Source organism: Schistocerca americana, chromosome 8 (assembly GCF_021461395.2).
Source record: "Schistocerca americana isolate TAMUIC-IGC-003095 chromosome 8, iqSchAmer2.1, whole genome shotgun sequence".
NCBI classification, from domain to species: Eukaryota; Metazoa; Arthropoda; class Insecta; order Orthoptera; family Acrididae; genus Schistocerca; species Schistocerca americana.
In genome coordinates, this window is record NC_060126.1 from 32,493,495 (window position 1) to 32,510,102 (window position 16,608).

General features: G+C 40.6%; 1 protein-coding gene across 1 annotated transcript in view; it reads right to left on the reverse strand.

Moving 5' to 3' along the window:
* Positions 1-1,549: 1,549 nt before the first annotated feature.
* The window catches only part of LOC124545195 (UDP-glycosyltransferase UGT5-like), a 57,485-nt gene continuing 42,426 nt past the window's right edge, over positions 1,550-16,608 (reverse strand). Inside the window, exon 6 of the mRNA XM_047124060.1 lies at positions 1,550-1,993. Coding sequence (XP_046980016.1) covers positions 1,690-1,993 — 304 coding nt within the window. The 3' untranslated portion in view covers positions 1,550-1,689. The remainder of the gene's footprint in view (positions 1,994-16,608) is intronic.

Sequence of the window (16,608 nt, forward strand, 5' to 3'; positions counted from 1 at the left end):
ATTAACTGCTGCAGAGGACAGAGTGGGAAGCCATCCCTACTATGTGTCCACATCTGTCTTAGTTACCACGGACACATGCATTAATGTATCTGAGGGGAAGGACAAAAATTTTAAGATGCATGTATCAGAAAGCACCACCTGTCCAGGAATGTGACAGTTTCAATGCTACAATAAGCAGCAAGCTACCTTTAAAGCAGAGCTATTCAATGTAAGACATGAACACTCGAAGAACGACCTTTGTATGGAGGTTGTGCTAGAGCTTTGGGGCAGGGTCTATAAACTCCTGTCAGGGAAGATTAAAACACCGACAGTTTTGTCAACACTTATATAAGACAATGGAAGTATGACTCGGGAATTGAGACAGCAGAATTTCTAACAGGAAGATTCTCTCTAATGATAAACATACACAAATGAACCACAACATCATAGACTAAGAGCAAATCTGGAGGATGCTAACACTTCAGATTCTTGCTAGTCCTGAGTCTTGGGCAGTGCACTTACAGGGCAAATAGGTCTATAAGGCTTACAATCCATATCTTCAGACTTCTTAATAATGACTATGCTTGAAGTTTCCTAGAATTCTGAGACCCTTACCAGTGTTATACAATTACTGAATAATTCTATAAGAAAAGGGGTGATTTGCAACAGTGCTTCATGCAAAACTTGTTGGTGAATGCCATCAGGAGCTGGGGTCTTCTTAGCCTCAAGTTTTTCCAGTGCATCCACAACATCCTTATGTGGCAGTTCCCAATAATAATTAATATTTCAAATGCCCTTGGTGACTGTGATGGCCTGCAGTATTCATCTGATTAAGCAGAACTGTTGTATTTTCAGTTTGCTTCCACCACTTCCAACCAGATGGGTCTACATGCCTTTGCACTACGAGAATCTTATAGTTTATCATAGACAGAAGTGTCAACTCAATTACAATTTAACAGATTATCATCCCAATTACAGCTCAATGAAATACCTAAGTACCTGTGGAACTCCTGTAATATTTGAATTTTATCACTCACCACCTTACACTGCAGATTTCTGTTTACATATACTCATTGTCAGATCTTCCGGCTTTATATCACCATATTACAGATTTTTATTTCCATTTCATGTTATTCTAGTTGCCCACTCCTCCTTGAACTTCTGCTGCTCAGCTGCAACCAACTGCTTGACTGTAATTTTTTTCTGCCTGTACTGACACCTTCTCCTCTGTTACACTTGAATCCCCCATTATTTTTGATTAATGCAGAGTTAGTATTGCACAGCTCTGATTGCTTAGAGACTTTTTAATATTTTTGTTCTACCAAGCTGTTTATGTAGGTTATCATATTTGATGTTTCTGAACATCTTTTCAATTTATATAGAAATAGGTATGTGTTGAACTGAATCCATACTGATAATAATTTTTTAAATATATTCAACTGTTACACCAACAACTGGCACAAAAAGCTGGACCTGCCTTTTACATATGCAAGCGAAAACAAGAAATTTTGGGAAACAAATGTGGGTTGAAGGTGGGGATAGCTGGACCAGTCATTTAAATTTACCTATGTAAATACTTAACAACAAGTTTATTAGTAATAAGTACAAAACTTTCATACAGTCTTAGACTTCTTAAAAATAACGTATAATGTTAGTTATTGAAAGAACCTTTAAATAAAAATATTTTTCAGTATGTCAAAGATGTAATTATTAATCATTCTTTTTACTCTTCAATTTCTTTGACTGAGCAGAATGTTTTTGACCTGTAAGCATTCTAAGAAGATATTTAATTAAGCCAACACTTGCTAAGCATATTAGTATTATTACAGCCAAAAGAAAACCAACAATATCTAGCAACATGTACTGATACCATGACAGATCGAGAGCTGCAGAACGAAGATGGTGAGCACCATTGTGTCTTAATACATATTCAGTCCAATAAACTGCTTCCTCCAATGGTTTAATTGGGCGATCGTGGAATATGCGGTTTTGTTTCAGTACATTTTCCTTGTATCTGAAACCATTCAACAGTTTATTATGATTATTGCTCATGAATTCAGCATATGAAATATTTCTGCAAATTTAATTATGTCTGTAATCACTAAAAACGTTAGTGAGGAAATACCCAGAAACTGTTTTCCCAAATGAGTGAAAATTACCACCTCACTGCTTACAGCTCATGAGGCTATTTCTGTCCATTTCATTTATTTGAGGTCTTGGCTGTGAATGAATTTCTCCAGCAAGTTGACTGCAGGAACTTGCATGTCACAGAAAATCACTGGTAACTGTCTGCTGTAGACTATAGTTGGCTGATGAGACCCAGGGGATAAAAGATACCGTTTTTTTAGTGGCAGTATTTTTTTAAAGACTGCCAGATGAGTGTTCATCTTAGAGGGGTCAATCGTAATGTTTCAAATGATAAAAATTCAGATTTGATGATGTGCAGAGGCAGTTGTATTGAGATTGATAATGACATCATTTGGGAATGTCTTCTGTAAATAAATATAAACTGAATTGAAAAATAGATTAAAATGAATGAGATTAAAATTAGATAGATCTGTAATTGAGCAGTGGTAACTCAACTCTTGTGATTTTGGTGCATCATCCACATACACGATAAGAAGGGGGAAGGGTAAATTTATACTGCCTCTGGCTCACTACATACCACCCACTATACATTATCCTTACAGATCACATATGCAGATGTAAAAAGAGAAAGCAAGAGAGACTGTGGCATATGTTACACCATGTGGGTGATAAAATACATGTTAGTGGTACTGTAATCCATGCTATTGTCTTAATACTCAGTTTTTCTTCCACAGCAACAGCTACCCTATCACATTCTACATAATCATTTTCTTTCTGGTATGCAAATCACAGTATGGATAAAATATAAGTAAGATAAAACATGGTACAGCAGATTTACATTTTATTGAATAAATGCATACACAGGTAAAGACACACAGCTGTATAACATTGATAGTAAGACTGAAATGAAGTCTCTGGTCGAGTCACATATACTGCACTCATGGCACATCAGTGATGTATTTGTAGTGGGTGTCCAGTGCACAGGCTATGGTTACACAAATGGGTCACAAGTATCCTGGCATCAAAAGGCATTGGTCATATAATGAATATTACCACAATTTTTTACTGTTAAAGCACTTAATATTCAGGGAAGGTATTCTGCAACTTTCCAGTGCAGTGCATAATTTATTTCTGCTGTTTTTGAAGCATGATAAGTAGTTTTTACTGGGTTTTGGGGCAAAATGATCTCTCGTACAACCAATGTTCTAGTTTATCTCGAAGATGTCTGATATCTCTTGCTTTGCGGATGATACAGAAAAGATCAAGGTCTAAATACTTGTCTGACACTGTTCAGATTGTTTTCATGATTACTGATCCTATCTCTACATACTGAAACTAATAGTCTGATCACATACCAGGATAAATTATCTCATATCATTACATCATCTGCATTGAATTTGACTATCTCCACAGTGCCCAGACAAATCACAACATCCATGTAGGATGATGTGAGTGCCGCATTATGCTCATTGACCCATTGATCCATAAATCCTTTCTCTGTACCTTCAGAGACCAATGGCAGCATTGTTGGCACCATCATAATCCCCACTGCAGTCGTCTGGATGATCTGATGTGGTCCACCCCAACTTCCTCTCCTGTGCCAACCTGTTCATCTCAGAGCAGCACTCACACTCAATATGCTCAGTTATTTGTAGGATATAGTCCAATCTCTGTCTTTCCCTACAGATATATGCTCTACTGCTCTCTTTAGTAATCATGGAAGTTATTCCCTGATTTTTTAACAAATGTCCCATAACTCTATTGTTTTCCTAGTAGGTGTTTTCTATATGTTTGTTGCCTTCCTGTTTGCACAGATAAATTCTTAATTCCTTTTCTTATGTCAGTGTACTTCATTTTCAGCATCATTCTGAAAGCACATCTCACATACGAGGGCCGTTCAGAAAGTAACCTCCGGTTGATTTAAAAAAATACACCAAGTTAAATAAAAATATTTTAATATATACATCTTACAACTACATCTTTGCACTATTTTTCTACATAGTCTCCATAGCGATTGAGGCACTTATCGTATCTCTTCACAAGCTTTGAAATTCCTTCTGCATAAAAATCACCCGCTTGTGCCTGGAGCCAGCCTGTGACCGCATCTTTGAGCTCTTCGTCGTCATCAAACCACTGTGACCCGAGCCATTTCTTCAAATGCATGAAGAGGTGATAATCACTTGGCGCCAGGTCTGGGCTGTAAGGTAGATGGTTGATAACGTCCCACTTGAAGGACTCAAGAAGGGCCGTTGTTCTGCGAGCAGAGTGAGGACGGACGTTAACGTGCAAAAAAACGATACCGGAAGTCAGCATACCACGGCGTTTGTTCTGTATAGCCCGTCGTAACTTTTTTATTGTTTCACAGTACACGTCTTGATTAATGGTCATGCCACGTTCCATGAATTCAACCAACAACACCCCTTTGGCATCCCAAAACACCGTTGCCATCAGTTTTCTGGCAGAAAAATCTTGCGAGGCTTTTCTTGGTTTGGTAGGCGAATTTGAATGTGCCCACATCTTTGATTGTTCTTTTGTCTCAGGGTTCACGTACTTAATCCAGGTTTCGTCACCGGTCACGATTCTGTTTAACAATGGTTCTCCTTCGTCTTCATAACGTGACAGAAAGTCTAATGCAGAGGCCATTCTTTGAGTTTTGTGGTGGTCGGTAAGAATTTTGGGCACCCATCGTGCACAGAACTTATGGTAACCCAATCTTGCTGTCACTATCTCGTACAAGAGAGTCTTAGAAATCTGTGGAAAACCAGTAGACAACTCCGACATTGAGAAACGTTGATTCTCACGAACTTTTGCATCAACTGTCTGAACGAGTTCGTTAGTCACCAATGATGGTCTACCACTCCTCTCTTCATCATGAACGTTTTCTCGTCCACTTTTAAATAAACGTACCCATTCACGGACAACTCCTTCACTCATAACTCTTGGTCCGTACACGGCACAAAGCTCACGATGAATAGCTGCTGCAGAATATCCTTTGGCTGTAAAAAACCTTATGACAGCATGCACTTCACATTTGGCGGGGTTTTCTATTGCAGCACACATTTCAAACTGCCACAAAAACTAAACTAACGCAGGTACGACGTTCACTCGAGCACAGCTTGATGCCGACTGACCTGTTGAGTGCGTGAACGCACAGATGGCGTTGCTACTCCCCCCACAACCCGCACTGTGACCAATTGGAGGTTACTTTCTGAACCGCCCTCGTACTTTGGTTCTCTTCTTCCCAATTTTCCAACAGTCCATGTTTCATTCCATACAATGTTGTGCACCAAATGCTCATTACCAGAAATTTCTTCTCAAATTAAAGCCAATGTTTTTTACTAGATGACTTATTTGAGTGAGGAATGCTCTTTTTGCTTGTATTAGTTTGCCTCTTATATTCTCCTAGCTAGAACCTGTGATGAAGCAGGCTGGCTCCCACTACCCTTCTTTGAGTACATTGCCATATCAAATATTAAATCTATATAAAATTTGGTAATCAAAAGTTGTTGCAATTATAAAATTTCATACAAATAGCCATAGGGAAAATCTTATGCACTAATAGGTAAATTTGGAAGGAAAGATCACTTTCGAATTAAAGAGTTGTTTTTCCTCATTTCAGTAACACATTTACATTAGCCCAAACTTAATTGGTTTAAAAGCATTGATAATTAAAGATTTCACCTTGTCTGAACTTTAAGCGCCACTTATAGCCAAACTGCTGTACATTTCCAGGATATGTTCATATATTTATTATCACTTTAATTTTATGAAGCCAATGACACCCAACTTGAACAACAAGAGTATCTAACTAAAAACTACCAAATTTTCAATAATTAAAATTTAACATATAAGATGGCTCCCATGATCATAAACCCATGATTCCCACTGCATAGGCATACTTAGTACTGCATTTTAATAAATGCAGCTTATGACAATATAAAAACAAAATATAAAGATTCAATAGCCAATAAAAGACAAACTTTCTAACCTATAAACTTTATTAACCTTTACAAATTAACAAAGTTCATTAACATCATGGTGCAAATATTTATAACACCAGCACTAGCGCCATTTCAGTTAGTCTGTTTTTAGTCTGCCTCTATTCTGCTCTGTCATTGTTTAGCACAGCTTCAGTCTATCTAATTTGCATTTTAGCCCAGTCTCGAGAACCATTCATTTAGTTCAAACTGAGAGACCATATTTTATAGTTATGAACAGTAAACATCAAAATGTGCAAGTTATGATTCAGTTGAATAATATTTGTAACTGTAGTAACAGTTTCATGACTTTGTTGTTTACTCAGTTGCATGTGAACCAATTTACAGTCTGTACTGTGAGCACTTTTGCTTTTTGAAAAGATAACTATTAAGCTCCACATATGCCCATACTAACTATCTTTTTGTAAATATTGTTGGAGACTGCACAAGACCTGGTCATCACTGGTAGTTTCTGAAGGACATGATTAAAGATTAATGAAATTCCAGTTTAGAACTTAAATATAGAAGCTTCTGGCTATTCATTTTAAGGATAAATCCTACAACAACAATTTCAGGTGGCTGCTGCTGCTGAAGGCTTCTACCATAACAGGTAGGTTTAGTTACATGATAAACAGCCATGCATTACTGCAGGAGCGTTCCTTAATTTCATCCACTACATGGTCCCCAATTTTGATGTTAAGTTTACCACTAATCTCAATTCTATTACTCCCAATTACTTTCATATTTCTTTAAGTTAATCTCAGTCCATATTCTGCACTCAAAAGCCTGATCATTCAATGCAACATGTCATGTAATACTTCTTTGCTTTCACTGAGGATAATACTGTCATCAGTTAATGTTATCACTGATATCATTTCACCCTGACTCTTAATGCCCCTGCTGAACCTTTCTTTTGTTTCTGTCATTGTTTCTTAGGTCTACATGTTCAAGAGTAGGGGAGAAAGACTGTATCCCTGTTTTATGCCCTTTTTAATCGAAGCACTTCAATTTTTTGTCTTCCATTCTTACTCGTCCATCTTGGTTCTTGTACATATTTTATATTACCCATCTTTCTCCATAGCTTACACCAATTCTTCTGAGAATTTTGGACATGTTACTCTATTTGACACTGCCAAACACTTTTTCTAATGAAATTTTCACTCTGCAGCAGAGTGTGCGCCAATATGAAACTTCCTGGCAGATTAAAACTGTGTGCCAGACCGAGACTCGAACTCGGGACCTTTGCCTTTCGTGGGCAAGTGCTCTACCACTGAGCTACCCAAGCAAAACTCACAACCTGTCCTCACAGCCCTACTTCTGCCAGTACCTTGTCTCCTACCTTGCCTGCAAAAGGCAAAGGTCCTGAGTTCAAGTCTCGGTCCAGCACACAGTTTTAATCTGCCAGGAAGTTTCACTTTTTCTAATGTCATATCCTATGAAGGTGTCCTGATTTTTCTTCAAGTCACTTCCATTATCATGTGCGATGTCAGAACTTCCTCTCTGGTGCCTTTACATTTAATAATAGGCATTGTGTTGCCACTTCCTCGAACACTTTTAGAAATTCGAAAGGTATGCTATCTGTTCCTTCTGTCTTATTTCATTGCAAGTCTTCCAAAACTGTGTCATACTGTGACTACTGGATCCCCTGTGTCTTCCAAATTGACATCCATTTTTTCTTCTATGAAATGAGGAGACAGTTCATCTCCACACAGAGACCTTCAATGCACTCTTTCCACCTATTCACTTTCTCATCTGCATTTAACAGTGGAAGTCCTTTTGCATTCTTAATGATGACATATTTATTTTTAATTTCACAGAAACTTATCTTGATTTTCTGTTACTGAATGTGTCTTTCTGGTGACCTATTTCCTTTTCAGTTCCTTCATATATTTTCTGTAGCCATTCTGCTTCAGTTTCCCTGGAGTTCTTACTGATCTAGTTCCAAAGTAACTCATATTGCTGTATTACTTTCTTTTCTCAATCATTTTTATATTTCCATCTTTCATCAATCAGTTGAATTATTTCTGCTGTTCCCCATGTTTCTTTTCAGTTATGGTGCCTCCCTATGCATCATTATAGCCTCAAACTTTTTGCACATGATGCAGTTATCTGTAGCAAAATACAAAGTGAAACAGCTGCGCAAATATTCAGTCTGATCTTTGTAATGTTTCACACTGCTGCAAACTTTGCAGATCTGCTTTAAATGCCTAGAAATGTAAAATGTTAATTTCAAAAAGTTAAAATGTGTGATATTTCATGTCTACAATATCAGTGAGCTACAGATGGAGTCACTCTACTCAAACGAGTTCCTGGGAGTAACAATTTGTAGAGATACAAAATGGAATGATCACAAATACTCAGTTACAGGTAAAATACAGGGAATACTTCCATTCATTGGTGGGACAGCAGCAAATGAAATCAGTCTGTAAAGGAGCTTCTTACAAAACACTATTGAAGCCCAAATTAGAATATTACTCAAACTCAAATGTGTGGAATCTACACCAGATATACTGAATATATACGAAGAAGGGCAGTGCAAATGATCACAGATTTGTCTGATGTTTGGTAGAGCTTCATTGAGGGAATGAAACCTGCCTGAACTGGCAGGCACTTGAAGATGGACACTTCCAAAGTTTCAAGAAGCAGCAATAAGTGAGGAACATAGGAATATACTACAACCTCTTATGTATCACTGCTGTAGGGATCACATAGGCAAGCATGCAGAGAGACATTTAAACAGTCATTCTTCCCAAACTCCTCACATGAACAGAACTGGAAGAAGTCCTGATAAGTGGTACAGTAGGAAGTACCCTCTGCCATACACTTCAGTGGTGTGCAGAGGGAAGATGTAGATTTGTATTCTGTGTTTACCCTTGTGATCAGTAGTTTCTGGAGAAAAGTGCAACATGAAAATAAAGTCCCATGATCGATCAATTGATCATTGCTACTGACCTCTGTACATGAGTTGTAATAAAAGTTCTCTGCAGTAGTTGATAAGGATATTTGTAGATTCATTTGTAGACTGGTCTTTGGAATTCAGCAGTCTGATGTTACACATAGTGCATGGCCCATCAGTTTACAATGGCTTCAAAGGGTCATATCATTATAAATGCAACACAGAGTTAATTTGGCATTGAAATCTCATGTATAACTAATTTAAAATAGGTATTAAGGACTCCTATAGCCTTGTTTTGCTAGAATCTTAGAAGTGGGAAAACAACCAGTCCTGAGAAGTGTCAGATCTTTCATATTTAATATTCTTTCAGTAGGATGAATTTAAACTAAGGAGCATGCTAAATGATGGTTAGACAATATGATGCAAAATTTGTTTCCTGTGTGGGTATGCATACCATGCGGTCAGTGCTTACTGCACAGCACACATTGCACTTAATTTAAAAGGAAAAGAGAGTCAGGAGTGGAGTGAACAGAACACATATTTTACAATTTTAGAAATTTAGCCACATGATTATTTATGTACAAACTACTCACAATCAAAAACTACTTTTAAATTGTTTAACCATTTGTTTACTACTGTTCTTGTCCTTGTTGGCAAGGAATTTACTGTCTTAGTATCTGAAAAGGGGGCCTACAACAACAAGATGTTTGTGTTTAAATGGGTAACTGCACATTTGAGTCATGCCGGCAAGTACGCCACTGGTCCTGTTCGATAAACGAGGTGCCTGCAAGTTATTTGCAAAATATGATGCAAGGCCAGCTCACCAAAGTATGGCCCTGCACTGTCATTGGGAAGCCATCAGGTTGTAACAACCACAAATCTTCATACTGCACCCAGGTCCTCATTAAAAACACTGCAAATTCACTGAGTTTGCAGGTGACACCCAAGCATAGCTACTGTTGCTACTGATCAGTGCATGCACACACACACAAGAACGATATCATCTCTTGCTAGCAGAAAATCCAGCAGAAGCACCTGGTTTTGCATGTGGTGGTGGGGAAGGAAACATTCCTGTTGGCAGTTGCCAATTGGACATGGGATCTTTGGAGAAAGTTCAGGTGCAGCTGGACAGATAAAGCTGTCTGCTAGGGCAGACTGTATGGGCCTTAGAATTTGTAATTTAGAGGCACCATACAGTTCCCCCCCCTTGCAAGATGTGGATGCCAGGTTGGTCATGTATGAGTGCAGCTCCAGGCCATCAGTCACCGATGACACGGGTGTCGGTGATAGAGATGCACCGAAACACTGGTCTGACATTGGGTTACAGAGGCAGTTCCCACTGTGTTGGCATAGGGGCGAGGTGTTGTGACATGCGATGGAGAGAAGCAGCTGGGCCACTACGGCGGCCACAGTGGTGGGTCAGCGGTGTCGGGCGGGTGGTAGCGGCAGGTCCACAACCTTGGCAGCCACTGCATTGATGCCTAGGTGTGTTGGTGCAGCATGTGGGCATGTGGCAGGGGAAGGCAGCTGCAATGGCCAGCGGCTGGTGAAGTGGGGCAGCAGCAGCAGCAGACGAGTGGTCGCAGCTAGTCCGTGACCTCAGCAGCCAATGCAGGTGTGCTAGCACGGTGTGCAGCATGGCACGGTGCTGCCCATTACTGCATGCCAGGGTGGTGCCATAGCGATGGGGGCATATGTCTGTGGTGGGTGAGCAGCACTGGGAGTTGGTCTGGCCTGTGTGCTGTGTGTGACAGTGGTTGGTGGCCCAGAGCACAAGACAAGCAGCTGGACTTGCAACTCAGGGAAGAACGCACCGTGTGGGGCGACAATGGATGTGGGAGGGGGACTAGGTTGCCTGAGGAGCTGCTCTGTGATGCAGTCTCACTGGATATGGGGCAGCAATAGCTACTAGCAGAGGCAGGCTATTGGCCGCCAAGCACAATGTGGCCAGTGCATTTGGTGTAATGTGTGCCAGAGTGTGTGGGCATCAGTGAGTGCTCCTGCTGTCTCTGCCTTCTGATAGATACCCTGGTGGAGTGCTGGCAGGGCAGCGGGAGAAGGCACTGCTTCTCAGGTGCTCGAGGCTGCGTTCTGAGCAGTGGCGAGGGCCACTAGGGTGCTGGAGGAGTGGCACCCGTGGTTCTATCGGTTGGAGTTGATGAAGCATTGAACTCGGTGCCATGCATTGTGCCTTCAGCGTTGGGTTTTTCACGCTCAAGAACAACGGCAGGAGGGTGGGGGTAGCAAATGGGAATGATGTGGCTGCATCTGCGTTTCAGGCACTAGTGGTATCAGGGTGAGCTTTGGTGTCAGCAGTGACATCTGTGGCATCTGTGGTCACTAGGGATATCTCGACCAACGATGCTTCATCGGCATCATTGATGGTGAACATGTAAGCTTGTCTTAGTCTGTTAATGGACATCACTGACGGGACACTGCAGATGTGCACAGTGAATGTTTTGTTGCCTTACTGCAGAATGAGGTGAGGACCCGAGTACCATGGACAGAGTGGGGGCTGACAGCCATTGACCCACACCATCACATGAGTGAACAACGTGAGATCATGGTGCAAGAAAGTTTTGTGCTCCCATGTAGTCTTGCAGCTACTGGGATACACAATCTTCTATCACCATGGCCGTGTCATTATCTTTATGATCCTGCTCAGTATGGATGGCCGCCGGCAAGCGAGAACTCCAGTTGTGGATGTGGAGTTTGTCCAACAAGATGTGGGGTTCACCTAAGGTGCAGAGGTGCTGAGGTGCTGCAGGAGCTGGGTGGGACTCACATTGGAACAATCAGCTAATGAAAACAAAGGCCAGGAACCCTCTATTTCTGACAGTGCAAAGTGTGTGATTAGGCACTTTTTCAGTTAATTATAGTTGCCAGACAGTGGGGCGTAGACTATGAGTCTGTGCTGAGCTATGGTAAGGGTGAACTTCATTGTGTTGCTTATAATTGCAGACACGGTGAAGATCGCCTCCAAGGATGCAAACCGTAGACGTGGGTCACGGACATCGAATGCATCCATGTGGAGGATCTGCCGGTTGACTTGTCAGCACTGGGGCCTGTGTGAGGGGTGCAGTAGTGCTCATGAGTAGGCAAACTGCATGAGGACCTAATTAAAGCTGGCTGCCTGTGACTGTGGGTCAGGAGGCCCATTTGCAAGGACGTGATCAAAGGGAATGCTTTGCGCCATGGACAAGGTTCCATAGGTGTGCTGCATCTTGTTAATAAGTCTGGCAGTACAGATGAGAAGAGGGGAAGACAAGGATTGCACAGTTGGTGCTTGCACACATGCTTTGGGGCAGGGAGTTATACAGCGGGCACTCTAAAGGAGAGATGTGCTGCATGGAAAAAATTCAAGAATTTGCATCACCAGTGTGGGTAGGCATGCTGTGCTCTCAGTGCTTACCACACAGCATGCATTTCCACTTAATTTAAAAGGGAAAGTAATTGGGAGTGCAGTGGAATGGAATGGATATTTTAGAAGTATCACGCGGTTAGAAATTTAGCCACACGAATATTTATTTATGCACAAACTACACACAATCAAAAAATACATATAAATTCTTTAACTGTCTGTTTACTCCTGTTCATGTACTTGCTGGCAGGAAATTTACTGTCCCAGTTTGTGAAAGGAGCCTACAACAACAAGGTGTTTGCATTACAATAGGCAGCTGCACATTCTATTCATGCTGGAGGCTATGCCACTGGTTATGTTTGGTAAACAAGGTGTCTGCAAGTTATTTTCAAAATATGATGCAAGGCTGACTCGCCATAATATGTCCATTCACTGCCATTGGGAATCTGTTGGGTTTCAGCAATCACAAGTCTTCATACAGTGCCTTGGTCCTCATTAAAAAATACTGCAACTTCATGTGATGGTGGGAGGAAAGACACTTCTGTCAGCAGTTGCAGCAGCTCTTTGAAGAAAGGGCAAGTGCAGCTGTGTGGGTAGAGTCATATGCTAGTACAGATTGTGGGGCCTTGGAATTTGGAATTAAGAGGTGCCACACCAGCAGAGGAAAGTTTCTCATTTTAATTTGACTTTGTGCAATTCAAAATAAATTAACTGGTCCCTGAGTAAGATTCTTTGTTTCTTTTCATGCTTATGTTATTTGATTTAAAACATAAGATATAAATTTATTTCTCACCACCAATCAATTCTTTTCAAGTAGGGGCCAGAGACTGTTAACTCACCAAAACAAATACTCCAGGCACAGAACGCTTGGAGCTTGAACTGGTTCTGGAGCAGAACATTTATGTTATAATACTTATAATATCATTTTCTTTTTCATCTTTTTCTTTTTCTTCTTTCCCTGTTTGCAATCTGAGGAGCATGTTAATTCATATCAGTTTCATTCCTTCTGGTCTTTTTCCATGTCTGATATTCTTTTGTTCTCATACTTTGCAGCCTCCTTCACTTTTCTGTACATGATGATTTTGTACTGTTACTAGTTCTGTCCTGTAAACCTGTGGCACAGTGAATTTTTTATTTAAATAACTCCCTCTCTTGTTCCTGCATTTCAATTTCTTCCAGATCCCTTTCAACCTCCTGTATTCAGCATCTATTAGTTCTTTGCTCATCAGAAACTGTATGATTTGCTGTATTAACCTCCCTTGGTCCATTCTAAGTATGTGTCCAAAGGACACACTTCTTCTGTTCTGGATTATGTGCAAGATTCTCTCTACTTTGGTACACAGTTCTTGGTTTGCTTGTATTACAAATTGTCCATCTTCTGTGATTGCAGGCTTTGTTGGCGTATTTCATCTATGAAATCTTCACGTGTTATCACCCGAGTGGTGTCATCTTCTAGTCGCAAAATTTCAATGGATTGCGTATCCATCGTCTTCGCCTGATGATGATGTATACACAGTCCATTGAAACATTGCAACTAGAAGACAACGCCACTCGGCTGATAACCCATGAAGATTTCATAGCTGTCCATCTTCTGTTCTTCGGGGTCTCAATAGCCTCCTGACAATCTTTCATTCCAACAGTTGGATTGGATTGAATTGTTTTGGGGAAGAGACCAAACAGTGAGGTCATTGGTCTTATTGGATTAGGGAAGGTCAGGGAAGGGAGTCAGCTGTGCCCTTTTAAAGGAACCATCCTGTCATTTGCCTGGAGCGATTTAGGGAAATCATGGAAAACCTAATTCAGGATGGCTGGAAACGGGATTGAACTGTCATCCTGCTGAATGTGAATCCATTGTGCTAACCACTGTGCCATCTTGCTCGGTATTCCACCAGTTATAGTCTCTTAAGTACTCTTGTTCTTACTAGGATCAGAGTTTGTGCTGTGTATAAAGTTTTAGGGTGAATCAGTGACTGGTAATGTCTGAATTTTGCATTGATTGATATATTCTTCTCATTGTAGATGTTCAGAGTTAGTTTGTACTTTTTTTGTGCTCCAATTGCTTCTTTTTCTGACAGACCAGTTTCTATCTGTTCTCCCAGGTATTTAAATCTCTCTACCTTTTGAATTTTTCCTTCTGCTGTTGTCATCCATCTAGAAGCTGCCTCAACATTTGTCATATACTGCGTCTTCTTGGTAGAGATCTGTAGAACTGCTTTAATCACTCATCCCTGTAGTTGCATGGTTTAGTTAACTGCCTCATTTAATGATTCTGACAATATCACAATATCATCTTTGAATGCTAGACAATCTGTCTGTATTCCTTTTTTCTTGCACCCCAGCCATATTCCACCCACACCTTTCGTTTCTTGTCACCAGTCACTGATCACCTTATTGAGTACGCACTCTGGTTTTCATTTTGAAGGCCTCAGAAAGCATTCCTCTGATTTAACCTTGGATGTTGTGTAGTGTAAGGTCTGTTTAATCAGTTAATAGGATTTTCTGTCCAAAGTCATTCTTATTTTGATGTCTCCTTGTTACTCACCAATTTGTGGGTTTAATTGTTTTTCCACTCTGTTCAGCATTGCTTTTGAGAAGACCTTATAGTCTCTGGTATTAACGATATTTTTTCTTCACACATGTGAAAAATGTGGTGTCACCACCAGACACCACACTTGCTATGTGGTAGCCTTTAAATCAGCCGCGGTCCATTAGTATACGCCGGACCCGCATGTCGCCACTGTCAGTGATTGCAGACCGAGCGCCACCACACGGCAGGTCTAGAGAGACGTCCTAGCACTCACCCCAGTTATACAGCCGACTTTGCTAGCGATGATACACTGACAAACACGCTCTCATTTGCCGAGACGATAGTTAGCATAGCCTTCATCTACGTCATTTACTACGACCTAGCAAGGCGCCATTACCAGTTTATACTGAGATTGTTAATAATGTCTAAACAAGAGCAATGTTCTCCAATTGTGGATTAAAGTTAAGTATTCCAAGATCTTCGTACTTTATTTGCAATTCTCAAGACATTGTCCTGTTCCAGACCTCACGCCAGTCTGCGTGAGCTTAAACGCGTGCCTTTCGGCTACCGGTCATAGTGGATTGGCTGTCTGGCCAGTCCACTACAAAAAACATACTTTATTTGTGCTCAGATCCTGCAACTGACTGGTTACTATTACTCTGCTGGCCATTAAAATTGCAACACCAGCGAGGACACAAAATCACCAAATTTTACGTATTGTGCATACACAATATAGTAGGAAGGAAACACAATTAAATTTGTAGGTGATCAGGGGATACACAGTGTGCTAAATTGATTGGCTATTATCAGTTTCAGATTCAAAACCTTCTTATTATGATGTCTCCTAGTTACTCACTGTGTAATACACAGTGCTGCCACCTCTGACAGCATAAATAGCTCTAACCCAGCTGGACATTGAGTCGAACTGAACTCGGGTGATGGATATTGACTCGTAGGCAGATTTCCAGTTTATGAAAGGCAGTTGTCATAACTACTTTTGCTATTTGTGTGCACTCTGTGGATTTGAACTTCTGTATGTACATTGGCTACATCCTTATATCATGGTTCACTGAATTCAGAGCTTAATGCTCACTACATTACTTGGATTTCCACAACAGGAAGAAAGATGTCAAGAAGTGAGATTGATGCTTTTATCACTGTATGCCTGCCTAGGCTTGTAATACTTTTGTGGTGTCTGAATGAAACAGACATTGTTGATGATCCACATCTGTACAAAATAATTCAAAATTAATTTGCTAATTGTGAAGTCCTCGACATCAGCTCTATAGGTAATAGACCTACAACCCAATAGTGATGAAAATTCTCACACCTCACTGTTGGGTAGTAGATCTTTACTTGATGCAGCTGATGTTGAAGGAGTCACATTCAGCAAATTAATTTTGAATCAAATGTGATGATGTTGTGTGTCCAGTAGCATCTCGTATCATCACATCAGGTGTTGGGTCCATACAATGATGACTCATACACTCTAGCATCATTTGTTCTCATCTGAACCTCCACAATTAGATACATACATTGTGGCACTGTACACAGAAATGGGAGAGTGTGATAACACCCCTTCTCATGTGGCTACTTATCTTGCTGGAACTGAGCCCGTTTCCTTATTTGGAGTACGTAACATAATTGTAACCCTGCCCGGCAGAGTGAACGACACATCTGTCCTCAAAGCCACTAGTTGTGTGCGGCTCTTGAGATCCTGCATGCCATCAAGTATTGGCCTCCTGGACCCCCTGACTCCATATTTGCTTTACAGTCATGG